Source organism: Cebus imitator, unplaced genomic scaffold (assembly GCF_001604975.1).
Source record: "Cebus imitator isolate Cc_AM_T3 unplaced genomic scaffold, Cebus_imitator-1.0 Scaffold109, whole genome shotgun sequence".
In the NCBI taxonomy this organism is placed as follows: Eukaryota; Metazoa; Chordata; class Mammalia; order Primates; family Cebidae; genus Cebus; species Cebus imitator.
This window is the reverse complement of record NW_016107424.1, coordinates 4452719-4465930: the sequence shown is the minus strand read 5'-3', so window position 1 is coordinate 4465930 and position 13212 is coordinate 4452719. Positions and strand designations below refer to the sequence as shown.

The following is a 13212-nucleotide window of genomic DNA, read 5'->3' as shown; positions in this document are numbered from 1 at the left end:
AGGTTTAGCAATTCCATGATGTTGTCAGAGACTTGAGCTACTTTCTCTTTGTTACAGCATTTTTTGAGCTGGTTTGTCCTATCAGGGTTCATCACAGCTGCCCCAACTGCAGACACAAGGTCCATTGTCTCAGCAGGAGCCACAGGAAAGGGCAATGGTAGCCACAACTGCCTTTTTTTGAAATTGGGAAAACAGAAGCTTAACCAGTGGACTTTGCCTCTCATTTCATGAACCAGAACTGGGCCATTTGGCCACCTTCCTAGCCGCTAGAGAGCTGGGAAAGGACCACTTGGTTTACCAGCCTCTGTGGTGGCAGGCAGCAAAGGAGAGGTCTTGGCAGTGGCCCAGGGGCAGCAAATCTTGGGCCCTACCCCAACTCTGGGGACAGAAAACCAAACTTCAAAGCCCCTGTGTTTTCATTCATTATTGCCCTTTTGCCAGATATCCAGCATCCAACTTAGTCAAGATTCCCCAAACTGAGGGGTCCAGCATAAGACCTTTCTCTGATCCTTGGCATATTGATAAGTTTTGGATATTCCCAGCAGGGAGCAGTTTTCATGTCAAGAGTGTGCTTGCTCTCCCTAAATAACTGGAAAATAAATGGTTTTCCCCCAACCTAGTGGCACCTGGACATCTGTCCTGCACACCCAGTTCATTGGCTTGCCACATTGTGCTTCTGATTTCAATTTCTTTCACCCTGGATTTCCACCATAAATGGGAGACCCAAAGACTTGCGCAGGAAGGAGAGAAGACCAGTGTGGGGATGAGGCACTAAATCCCTTGTCCTAGAGGGTGCCCCAAGGTGGGTTCATGACTGACTGCCCCTTCATGCAGGTGACCACTCCACCTGCCTTCAGAGGTGCTGCTGTGGTGAGGGCTGCAGTGATGCTCCCCATGTTCTCAGACTAGGAATGGTGGAAGTCGCACTCTCATGCGCATCCTCAGTGCAGCCTGCTGGCTTTTCCTCCAGGATGTCTTGGCTGTTTCACATCCTCTGGTGGCTGCTGGTGCATGGAGGCTGAGAGGGCTGATTCCAGAGTTGCAGGTTCAAATCCTGCTTCCTGCCACTACCTGGGCAAATAATTTAACCTCTTTGAGTCTCTGTCTCATCACCTGTAAAACAAGGGTAACAATAGTAATTTCCTCCCGGAGGGTTGTTGTCAGGATTAAATGTGCTTAGTACAGAGCTTCACATGTACTAACGTAGCAAGTGTGAGCCACTTTTCTTACCATCCCAGCCACACTCACTACGACTCCAGCCTTGACTTGGGTGTCTGCAGAGGCTGCTTGGCTCTCAGGTTTAGGGTCTTTGGATTTTAGAACCATTGTGGGGCTGCTGCTTAAAGTAAACATTTTGTTCTTTTATTATTTCTGTTCTAAATGAATGTAAAGAGCTAATCAAATGTTAAAATAGTGAGCTTTGCTTATAGTTCAAATTCAGATTCAAATTTGGCTAAAACTTACTGTGTAACTGTGCCAACAAACTTTGTACTAAATAGATCTATATATTCTTTCTCCTCCGTATAAATTCAAAACTTTAGAGTGCTAGCAATCTGCTGCAAATGTCCTTATAAGATAAAAAGAGCGGAGGGAGGTGTTTTATGAAGCTGGAGTAAAAACATATAGAATTTAGAAGACTGTGGCACTGTGCAAGACCATGAGCTTTAGCTCAGGCCTGAGTGTGTGTGCTGTGTTAGCCTTTTTAAATTCCATTTTGAATATGGGGATGTTAATATTCTTCTCATAGGGTGATTCTTCTCATCTCTTATTCTTCTCAGATGTTTAAGAAAAGCAATGCAAAGATTTGTAACGAGCTACTTTGTTTGACATGGTAGAGCGTCAGCAGCTTTCACGCTCGTTTCTGCTTTGATCGGATTTCGGTTATGATAGAATTCTATGTTTCATATATTGGTGCTGGAAGCCCTAATAAAATCAACAATGACACAGACACAATCATACAAGATGCTAATTTTCTTTCTTTTTTTTAACAGACAACTGGATACAGCCAAGAAGGGAAGTTTAGTGGACCCCTGAAGCCCATGACATTTTCTATTTTTGAAGGTCAAGAACCGAGTCAAATTATATTCCAGGTAAAAGCTACCCTTGATCACTGTCCTCTTGATTTTGTGTGCTCTCTTGATGGACTTTTACTCCCTTATCTATTGTACAGCAGGAAGTAAAATAAAGGCATGGCATTCTCATTATCAAGAATGATTTCAGAAGCTAAGTTAAACAGAGAGATGAGTGGCCTCAGTATCATAAGAATTGTACATGCCATTCTCATTTGGACTTCCTCAATCATCTCTGGGGCGAAGTCTCCCATCCCTCTGCAGAGAGCTTGGTGCCTGTAGGCTCTGCCTCTCCCCTAGAGTAGAAAGGAAACCCGTCTCTGGAGAGGGGAATGACCATCCCCACTCTGGGTTGTCTGATCAATGAGCTTACTGCTTGAGGTGTTGGAAGATGTGGCTTCTCTGGAGTCAGCACTGGAATGAGCTTTCCTACCAGAGGAACTGCCTTTTCCTCACTGCCTTCTTTGAGCCCCCACCTGGGCCATTGCCAAGGTGTGCTGGGAGGCGGGTGTCTTGTTTAGTTAGAAAACCATGAACAGTATCAGATGGAGGGGTGGTCTGCAGGTGAGAGTAAGGGGAGGGTCCTAAGTCCCCTCAGAGGTGCTATTAAGGACACATAAATAATCTTGGAAATGTAGTAGAGAAAGAGAAGGATACTACTGTATTTACCAGACTTCCCCCTGGAAGGCCTCTTGGCCCTGAAGTGATTGGAGGTTGCTGATGAGCCTCTTTGGGGTGCCCATGACCCCTCCTCATCCCATGAACCAGGGAAGTGGCAGAGGTTGCTGAACTACCTTCTAAGGCAGGTGCCTTCCATTAACTGCCAAACATTTACAGATAGCCCTCTGTATCTCTGGGTTCATGCATCAGCAAATTCAACTGACAGAATCAAAAATATTTGGGAAAAATAAAAATAATACAAATTTTAAAATAATCATTTACATAGCACTTACATTGTATTATAAATAATCTAGAGATGGTTTAATGTACATGGGAGGATGTGTATAGGTTCCATAACCATAATACACCACTTTATATAAGGGCCTTCAGCATCTGTAGATTTTGGTATCTGTTTGGGTCCAGGAATGATCCCCCACAGATGCCAAGGGACAAATGTATTGTGCTGGACAGTTCCCCTCCACAGAGGAGAGGCTGAAAGCTGTCTCTCCTCCCCTTTCTTTCATTGGTACCAGCTTAGTGTAAAGGGCCCCAGAGTAAGAGCTGGCAGGGGCACGCATACATGTCTATGCAGCCTGGTGGGGTAGGGTGTTGTAAGGGGCCTCAACCTCTCCAGGCAGACAAGTCAGGGCCTGAGGAAGCAGTGAATATGTTGAGAGTTGGAAGTTGACAGGAATTAACTTGGTGAGGAAGGGAGGGAAGAGAGCTTAGCAAAGGCCCAGCAGGGATGGCTACCCTCTGCCAGGGGAGGGCAGGGGACATACTAAAGACTGGCAGATGGCCATGCAGCTGGGGAGGATGGAGCCAGGAGGAGCAGGTGGGAGACACAGAGGAGGAGGCCACAGAGACAGGGAGGACCCTGACTCCTAGGAATCTTGGGCTTTTCTCAAAAGCAACGGATCTGAATCAAGATCCCATGAGAAAAGGTCACTGTCTACAAACTAGAGGAGGAAAGAAAGGATTCAAGGAACCTGTTAGGAGACTCTGGCAGGGGGTCACACAGAGTTGAGTTGCTTACTTTCTCACACACACTTTCTTTTATTAACCATGTACAGAGTGACTACTGTATCTCCCAGGTGCTCTGCTGGGTACTGGGGATATGGGATGACCCTGACTCTATCCCTGTCCCAGTGAGCTTACCAGCTGGTAAGAGAAAACTAACAAGGAAACAGACACATGCACTGAAGGTTCTCATAGGAGTCCGGTGGGATGTGGAGTGGGCAGAGGGTACGCGAAGAAAGAGTGGCTGATTTTTATTTGTTTGTGTTTACTTTTTAATTGATAACATTGCATATATGTGTACAATGTATTTTGAAGCATATGTAGAGAGAAATGACTAAATCAAACTAATTAACATATGCATTATCTTATCTCTTTTGTGGTGAGAACACTTAAAATCTAAAAATAATCAGTTTCAAACAAAGATGGTAGTGAGTAAATAGAAGAGGTTTCACTGACTCCTAAACTGAGTATTCAAAGATGAGCAGGTGCTCACAGTCAGGAAGCACCTACTGAGTAAAGGATAGGAAAAAGCCTGGGGGTGTGCACTTGTCAAGAAAATGACAGATGGCATGTGGCCCAGAGTCTAGGGAGGGAGACAGTATGCAGTCAAAGGTCTGCATGCCTGCTGAGGTCAGCATGGGCTGGACTGGTCCTTTGTCCTACAGCAGGCTGCAGGGTGCTGCTGGAGGATTTCAACAGGGAAAACCATAACTAGATAAGTGCTGTAGAAGCTTACTGTGTGATCACTCTGCATGAGCTGAAAGGGGGTGAGTGTAGAGGTTAAAAGGATCTTAGAAAACTATTTTCAATTGTAGAGAGCCAGAGTAGCCCACCCCCTCTGGGGGACTCCACAGCAAGGCTGCTGCGAACTTTGGGTGAACTCGAGAAGCGAAACCGTAATAGGGAAACGTGTATGTCTCGGAGAAAATCAGAGAGGCCTAGAAAAAGATAACCAGCCCTCACTGACCTTGCTGCAAGATAGTTGGTAGCTGAAGTATGTTAAAGTGTGAGAATTATACCACAGGCTGTTCTAAGTAACTGCACCCTTCCTCTGCTATGTGCTTTGTAAACATGTAAAATAAAGTACTCTAAGGCAGGTCAGGGCCAAAGAGACTGACACCATCAGCTTTTTGGACCGCCTGGCCCAGCTTTATATATGTCTGTCTGTATGTCTTTCTTTATCCCCTGCTGTTCCCTCTTAGGTCTTTGAACCCTTGTGCAGCACGGGACGCAGCACATGCCAGATTCAATAGTTCAATAAGAAGTGATAGAGTCCTGGTTAGAGTAGCTTATAGAGGTCTGAATGTTGGTGTTCCCACGAAGTTCCTATGTTGAAGCCTAATCTCCAATGTATAAATGTGAAGAGTTAGGGTCCTTGGTAGGTGATTAGATCATGAGGGCTCTGCCTTTATGAACAGGATTAGTGACCTTGTAAAAAAGGCTTGGGGGAGCCTGTTTGCCCCTTCTGGTATGAAAGGTGCAATCTGTGAGGAGTGGGTCCTCACTGAATCTGCTGGTGCCTTGATCTTGGATTTCCCAGCTTTCAGAACTATGAGTGATAAACTTCTGTTGTTCATAAGTTACTGACAGGGGTGAGGGAACAGAAAGTAAGATAACTCTTAGGTCTCTGGCCTCCTTGACTGGGTAGTTAATGGTGTCACTGAGTAAGAGAGAGACAGAGTATAGCAAAAGATTTAGAGAAAAGTGAATAAATTTTAGGCTTATTGATTTTAAGTTAACTATGAGGCAGCCATGAGGAGATGTCTAGGAGACAGTGTTCATATTGGCCTAGAGATACAGATCAGGGAGACTTCCTCATATAGGTGCCAATAGTGTTCTTGGGTGTGACATAGATTCTTGTCTGTGTTGAGTTATTGCAACTGCCCTTAGGGGCTAGCTGAGTGATGAATGAAGCCATCTGGAGAAAAGAAAAACAACAGCCAAACAACAACAACAACAAAAAACAGATATGAGATAAAAACCTAACTGCACAAATATATCAAAAGCTTTCTGATACTTGTCTTTCATATTTGGGACAAGAGGGAGTAGTGGGGACTGTGGCAAACTGAGAGTAAGTCAAAAGGGGATGGGCTCAATTTGGCTCCAGACAATTTTCACAAGTCAGAATTTGGGTTCCACTGTATTAGATTTTATTTTAAAAAGGCATAAGATTTTGTATTTATATAAAATTCACTGATGTAAAAAAAATTGGCATTTCTTTTTATTACAAGCTAAACAAAACATATTTGTGAAACAAAGTTTGTGGCTACTTCTGAGAGTTCCGTATGAAAAGACTCAAGGTCAAAATAGAGTAGGTGTTCTGTGAGTTCAGGTCCACACTCCATTGAAGGGAACCAGGATTGTACATAGATGCAACCTTCAACTTACAAGCTTTACAACTGACAAATATGCAGACCTAGAAACTGTTCATTAGGATCATTCCAGAGTCTCTGGGGATATCAGTCAGTAAAAATCATTCCTTGGGCTGCTCCATGTTTTGTTTGTTTGTTTGTTTTTGTTTTGTTTTGTTTTTTCCTGTTAGCCATGCTACAAAGTTATCTTTTCTGGCAGAAAATGATAGCCTGGTTATCAAGGTTGAATGTTTCTTCTTTATAGGTGTGTGTGTGTGTATGTTGGGGTAGGACGTGGGGTTGGGATGAAAGAGTAGTGAGTAGAAGATGAAGGGAATTTTCTTTTTAGAATCACAGAAGCTTCATACTAGAAAAGACACTGGAGAGTTTTGGTACCAACCACTTGTTTTACACATGGGGAAACTGAGGCTTAAGTTGGTTAATGGCAGAGCCAAGAATAGAATACAGGTCTCCTGACTTCTAGTCAAGCATTCTCTGATCTCTCCGTCTTTGTATGTGGAAATAGTGAGCAAACCCATCCTTGGTAAGATGTGGTTGAAGCTCTTTGTTTTAGTGGTGGGGAAAAGGTAGCTGTACAAATCCTCTCATCCAGCACCTGGACCTACATAGGCATGAAAAATATTCATTGACCCATGAGGTTGATTGTTGGGTTATTAATATATCCTCAAAAATAAAATGAACAGAACAACCATGGACTTCTGTCATTGAGGATTTTCAACTAGTGCCAGCTGTGTACTCACCAGAGGCTTCCAGATCATCAGACAGTGTGATACAAATCTGAGAGAGGTCTTTTCTCATTTTTAATGAGATATAGCCCACATATCACAAAATTGATGCTTCTAAAATTCAGTAGTTTTTAGTATCTTAAAAGATGTGCAACCATCACTGCTATCTAATTCCAGAATATTTCCATCCGCCTCCAAAGAAATCCCATGCCTATTAGCAGTCACCCTCCAGCCTCCATTCACCTCAGCCCTGGGCAACTGCTAATCTACTTTTGGTCTCTATAGATTTGCCTGTTCTAGACATTTCATGTAAATAGAATTATACAACATGGGCCTTCTGTGTGTGACTTCTTTTATGCACCATCATGTTTTAAATAATCATCCATGTTGGTAACATGTACCAGAACTCCATTCCTTTTTATGACTGATATTCCATTATATGGATATATCACATTTTGGATGTCCAGTGTCAATTGATGGACATTTGGATTATTTTTTTCACTTACGGCTATAATGAATAATGCTGCTATGGCTATTCATTCATATACAACTTTATTTTATTTCACTTTAGGTCCTGGGATACATGTGAAGAACATGTAGGATTGTTGCATAGGTACATACATGGCAATGTGGTTTGCTGCCTGCATCCCTATCGCCTATATCTGGCATTTCTCCCCATGTTACTCCTCCCCAACTCCCTACCTCTGTCACCCAGCCTGGAGTGCAATGGTGCGATCTCGGCTCACTGCAACCTCTGCCTCCCAAGTTCAAGTGATTCTCTTGTTTCAGCCTCCTGAGTAGCAGGGATTACAGGTGTGTGCCACCGTGCCCAGCTAATTTTTATATTTTTAATAGAGATGGGGTTTCAACATCTTGGCCAGGCTGGTTTTGAACTCCTGACCTCGTGATCCACCCACCTCAGCCTCCCAAAGTGCTGGGATTACAGGTGTGAGCCACTGCGCCCGGCCTTGAGGTTTTTTTAAATCTTGCTCCTCTAGCTCTTTTAATTTTGGTGATAGGGTGTCAATTTTAGATCTTTCCTTACTTCTCACGTGGGCATTTATTGCTATAAATTTTCCTCTAGATACTGCTTTAAATGTGTCCCAGAGATTCTGGTATGTTGTGTCTTCGTTCTCGTTGGTTTCAAAGAACATCTTTATTTCTGCCTTAATGTCATTGTTTATCCAGTCAACATTCAAGAGCCAGTTGTTCAGTTTCCATGAAGTTGTGCAGTTCTGAGTTAGTTTCTTAATCCTGAGTTCTAATTTGATTACACTGTGGTCTGAGAGACCGTTTGTTATGATCTCCGTTCTTTTGCGTTTGCTGAGGAGTGATTTACTTCCAATTATGTGGTCAATTTTAGAGTAGGTGTGATATGGTCCTGAGAAGAATGTATATTCTGTGCATTTGGGATGGAGAGTTCTGTAAATGTCTATTAGGTTTGCTTGGTCCAGGTCTGAGTTCAACTCTTGGATATCCTTGTTAATTTTCTGTCTCGTTGATCTGTCTAATATTGACAATGTGATGTTAAAGTCTCCCACTATTATTGTGTGGGAGTCTAAGTCTCCTTGTAGGCCATTAAGAACTTGCTTTATGTATCTGGGTGCTCCTGTATTGGGTGCAAATATATTTAGGATCGTTAGCTCTTCTTGTTGCATTGATCCTTTTACCATTATGTAATGCCCTTCTTTGTCTCTTTTGATCTTTGTTGGTTTAAAGTGTTATTTTATCAGAGACTAGGATTGCAACTCCAGCTTTTTTTTGCTCTCCATTTGCTTGGTAAATCTTCCTCCATCACTTTATTTTGAGCCTATGTGTATCCTTACATGTGAGGTGGGCTTCCTGGATACAGCACACTGATGGGCTTTGACTTTATCCAATTTGCCAGTCTGTGTCTTTTGATTGAGGCATTTAGCCCATTTACATTTACATATTGTTATGTGTGAATTTGATCCTGCCGCTTTGACGCTAACTGATTGTTTTGCCCATGAGTTGATGTAGTTTCTTCATTGTGTTGATGCTCTTTACCATTTGGTACATTTTTGGAGTGGCTGGTACTGGTTGTTCCTTTCTATGTTTAGTGCTCCTTTAAGGAGCTCTTGTTTCAGGCAGGTGATGAAATCTCTGAGCAATTGCTTGTTCATATAGGATTTTATTTCTCCTTTGATTATGAAACTTAGTTTGGCTGGATATGAAATTCTAGGTTGAATGTTCTTTTCTTTAGGGATGTTGAATATTAGCCCCCTCTCTCTTCTGGCCTGTAGGGTTTCTGCTGAGAGATCTGCTGTGAGTCTGATGGGCTTCCCTTTGTGGGTAACCCAACCTTTCTCTCTGGCTGTCCTTAGCACTTTTTCCTTCATTTCAACCCTGGTGAATCTGACAATTATGTGCCTTGGGGTTGCTCTTCTTGAGGAATATCTTTGTGGTGTTCTCTGTATTTTCTGGACTTGAATACTGGCCTGCCTTGCTAGGGTGGGGAAGTTCTCCGGGATAATATCCTGAAGAGTGTTTTCCAGCTTGGATTCATTGTCTCTGTCACATTCAGGTACACCTACCAAACATAGATTAGGTCTTTTCACATAATCCCGTATTTCTTGTAGGCTTTGTTCATTTCTTTCCACTGTCTTTTCTCTATTCTTACCTTCTTATTTCATTGAGTTGATCTTCAGTCTCTGATATCCTTTCTTCTGCTTGGTCAATTCAGCTATTGAAACTTGTGTATGCTTCACGAAGTTCTCTTGTTGTGTTTTTCAGCTCTATCAGTTCATTTATATTCTTCTCTAAGCTGTTTATTCTCATTAGCATTTCATCAAATCTTTTTTCAAGGTTCTTAATTTCTTTACATTGTGTTAGAACGTGTTCTTTTAGCTCAGAGAAGTTTTTATTACCCACTTTCTGAAGGCTGTTTCTGTCAATTCCTCAGACTCATTCTCCATCCAGCCTTTTCCCTTGCTGGTGAGGAGTTGTGATCCCTTGGAGAAGGGGAGGTGTTCTGGTTTTGGGTGTTTTCATCCTTTTTGTGCTGGTTTCTTCCCATCTTTGTGGATTTATCTATCTGTGGTCTTTGGAGTTAGTGACATTTGGACGGGGTCTCTGAGTGGACATCCTTTTTGTTGATGATGAAGTTATGTCTTTCTGTTTTTTAGTTTTCCTTCTAACAGTCAGGCCCCTCTGCTGTTGGACTGCTGGAGGTACATTCCAGACCCTGCTTGTTTGGGAATCACCTGCAGTGGCTGCAGAACAGTAAGGGTTGCTGCCGGTTTCTTCTTCTGTTATCTTTGTATCAGAAGGATACCTGCCAGATGTCAGCCTGAGCTCTCCTTTATGAGGTGTCTCTTTGGATATATGGGGGTCAGGGAACTGCTAGAGAAGACAGTCTGTCCCTTATAGGAGCTCAAGTGCTGAGCTGTGAGCTCTGTTGTTCCATTCAGAACTGCTGGGCAGGTACGTTTAAGTCTGCTGCAGCGGAACTCATAACCACCTTTTTTCCCCAGGTGCTCTGTCCTGGGAAGGTGGGGCTTTATTTATAAGTTCCTGATATGCTGCTGCCTTTTTTCAGCAATGCCCTGCCCAGCAAGGACATAGCCTAGTCACAGTCTGCCAGCAGAGGTGTTGCTGAGCTGCCGTGGGCTCTGACCAGCTGCTGTGTGAACTTCTTGTGGTTTTGTTTATAGAGGTATAGTTAGAACTGCCTCGGTAATGGTGGACTGCCTCGGTAATGGCGGACTGCCTCGGTAGTGGTAGATAGCCTTCCCCCCACAGGGCTGGACCATCCCAAGTCCAGCTGTGCTTCCTGTGAAACTCTTGATCCAGAGCGTTTCAGATTGCTGGTCTTTGTGGGGCCTGAGCCAGATCACCTAGCTCCCTGTTTCGGCCCCCTTTTTTTCAGTTGAATGGGTGCCTCTGTCTCCCTGGCATTCCAGGCACCAGTTGAAACAGCCGCCCAGATTTGTGTGAGTTTTTGTGCAGAGACCTGCTGCACCATCTGAAACAGCCATGCTGGAGACTCATGGCATTTTTATGCCCAGGAATCTCCTGGTCTGTGGGCAGTAAAAATTCATTTAGAAATGCACTCATCCTCTGCATTCTCACTGGGAACTGCACTCCAGAGCTGTTCCTATTTGGCCATCTTGGGTCATCTCCTCTCATATACAATTTTTGATGAGGATATGTTTTCGATTCTCTGGGACACACACACACACATACATACACAAACTTAGTAGTGGGACTGCTGGGTCAAAGTTAATTCTGTTTAAATTTTGAAAAACTACAAACTGTTCTCCAAAACAACTGAATCATTTTACAGTTCACCAGCAAGGTATGAGTTCCAATTTATCAATATCCTTAGAGCTTGTTATCTGTCTTTTAAAATTACAGTTATCCTGGTGGTTGTGAATGGTATTTCTTTGTGATTTTGGTTTATATTTCCCTAATGACTGATGTCAAGTATCTTGTTATATGGCAATTGGCTATTCATATATCTTCTTTGGAGAAATGTCTATTCAAATCCTTTGCCTAATTTTAATTGGGTTTGTCTTTTTATTGTTGTAAGAATTCTTTGCATATTCTGTATTCAAGTTCTCCCTTATTAGATATGGTTTGCTGCAAGTATTTTCTCACATTCTATAAGTTATCTTTTCACCTTCTTGGTAGTGTCCTTTGAAGCACAAATGCTTTTAATTTTGATGAAGTCCAATTTATTTTGTTATTGTTATTTGTACTTTTGATGTCATATGTAAGAAACCATTGCTTCATTCAAGATCATAAAGATTTATGTCTATTCTTTTTTCTCAGAGTTTTATAGTTTAAGTTTTTCTGTTTAGGTCTTTGATCTATTTTGAGTTAGTTTTTTTGTATGGTATGGGGTAGGGGTCCAACTTCACTATTTTTGCATTATTTTAGCACCTTTTAATGAAAACACCATTCTTTCCCCCACTGAATTATTAGTAGCATCCTCATCAGAAATCAGTTGAATTGTTTCTGGACTCCCCATTTGATTCCATTGATCTATATATGTTTATGCCAGTATTGCATTATCTGGAACTATACCTTTGTAGTAAAATTTGAAATTAGATAATGTTAAGTCTTTCTACTTTGTTATTGGCTATTCTGAGTCCCTTATATTTCCATATGAATTTTAGGATCAGTCTATAAACTCTACAAACAAGGCAGCTGTAATTTTGATAGGAATTGTATTGAATCAGTAGATGAACTTGGGAAGTATTGCCATTTTAACAGCATTAGGTTTTTAAATCTGTAAACATGAGATGTCTTTCCATTTATTTAGATCTTGTTTAATTTCTTTCAACAGTGTTTTGTAGTTTCTATTTTATAAACTTCATATTTCTTTGGTTAAGTTTATTCTGAGATATGTCATTTTTTATCTGATTGTAAATGGAGTTTAAAAAATATCATTTTGCATTGCTCTTTGTTAATGGAGAGAAATAGATTGATTTTTATTTGTTAATCTTTTATCCTGAAACCTTATAATACTTGTTATTAGCTGTAATGGTTTTTTTTTTTTTTAGGTTTTGTAGAACTTTTCCTATGTAAAATCATGTTATCTGTGAATAGTGATAGTTTTACTTTTTAATTTCTAATTTTGGTATCTTTTATTTCTTGTTCTTGCCTAATTCCCCTTGCTAGAATCTCTAGTACAATGTTAAATAGAAGTGGGAAGATTAAGTACCCTTGTCTTGTTTCTAATCTTATGGGGAAAGCTTTCAGTCTTTCACCATTAAGTACAATGTTAGCTGTGGGATTTACTTAGGTGTCCTTTATTAGGCTGAGAAGTCACCTTCTATTCCTGGTGTGTTGAGTGTTTTTATCATGAAAGGATGATGGATTTTGTCAAACGATTTTCTGCCTCTATTGAAATACGTGGTTTTTGTCCTTGATTCTATCAATATAGGGTATTACATTAATTGACCTTCATATATTGAACCAGCTTTGTATTCTGGGATAATTTCGACTTGGTAATGGTATATAATCCTTTTCATATGTTGCTGGATTCAGTTTGCTAGTATTTCATTGACAAATTTTGTGTCTATATTCAAAAGAGGTATTGGTCTGAAGTTTTCTTACATTGACTTTTTCTGGTTTGGGTATCAGGATATTGGCCTCATGGAATGAGCTGAGTGTGTGTTCCTTACTCTTCTAGTTTTTGGAAGCATTTCTGAAGGTTTGGTGTTAATTCTTCTTTACATGTTAGGTACAATTCACTGGTGAAGCCATCTGGTTCTGGGCTTTTCTGTGTGTGGAAATTGTTTGATTACTAACACAATCCCTTGTTATAGCTCTATTCAGATTTTCTATGTGTTCTTGAGTCCGTTTTAGTAGTTTTTGTCTGTCTAAAAGTTTTCCCAT

At 41.4% G+C, this 13212-nt stretch overlaps 1 protein-coding gene across 1 annotated transcript in view; it reads left to right on the top strand.

Moving 5' to 3' along the window:
* Nucleotides 1-13212, top strand: part of CDH17 (cadherin 17) — a 78086-nt gene that overhangs the window by 17299 nt on the left and 47575 nt on the right. Inside the window, exon 3 of the mRNA XM_017538105.2 lies at nucleotides 1992-2090. Coding sequence (XP_017393594.1) covers nucleotides 1992-2090 — 99 coding nt within the window. The remainder of the gene's footprint in view (nucleotides 1-1991; nucleotides 2091-13212) is intronic.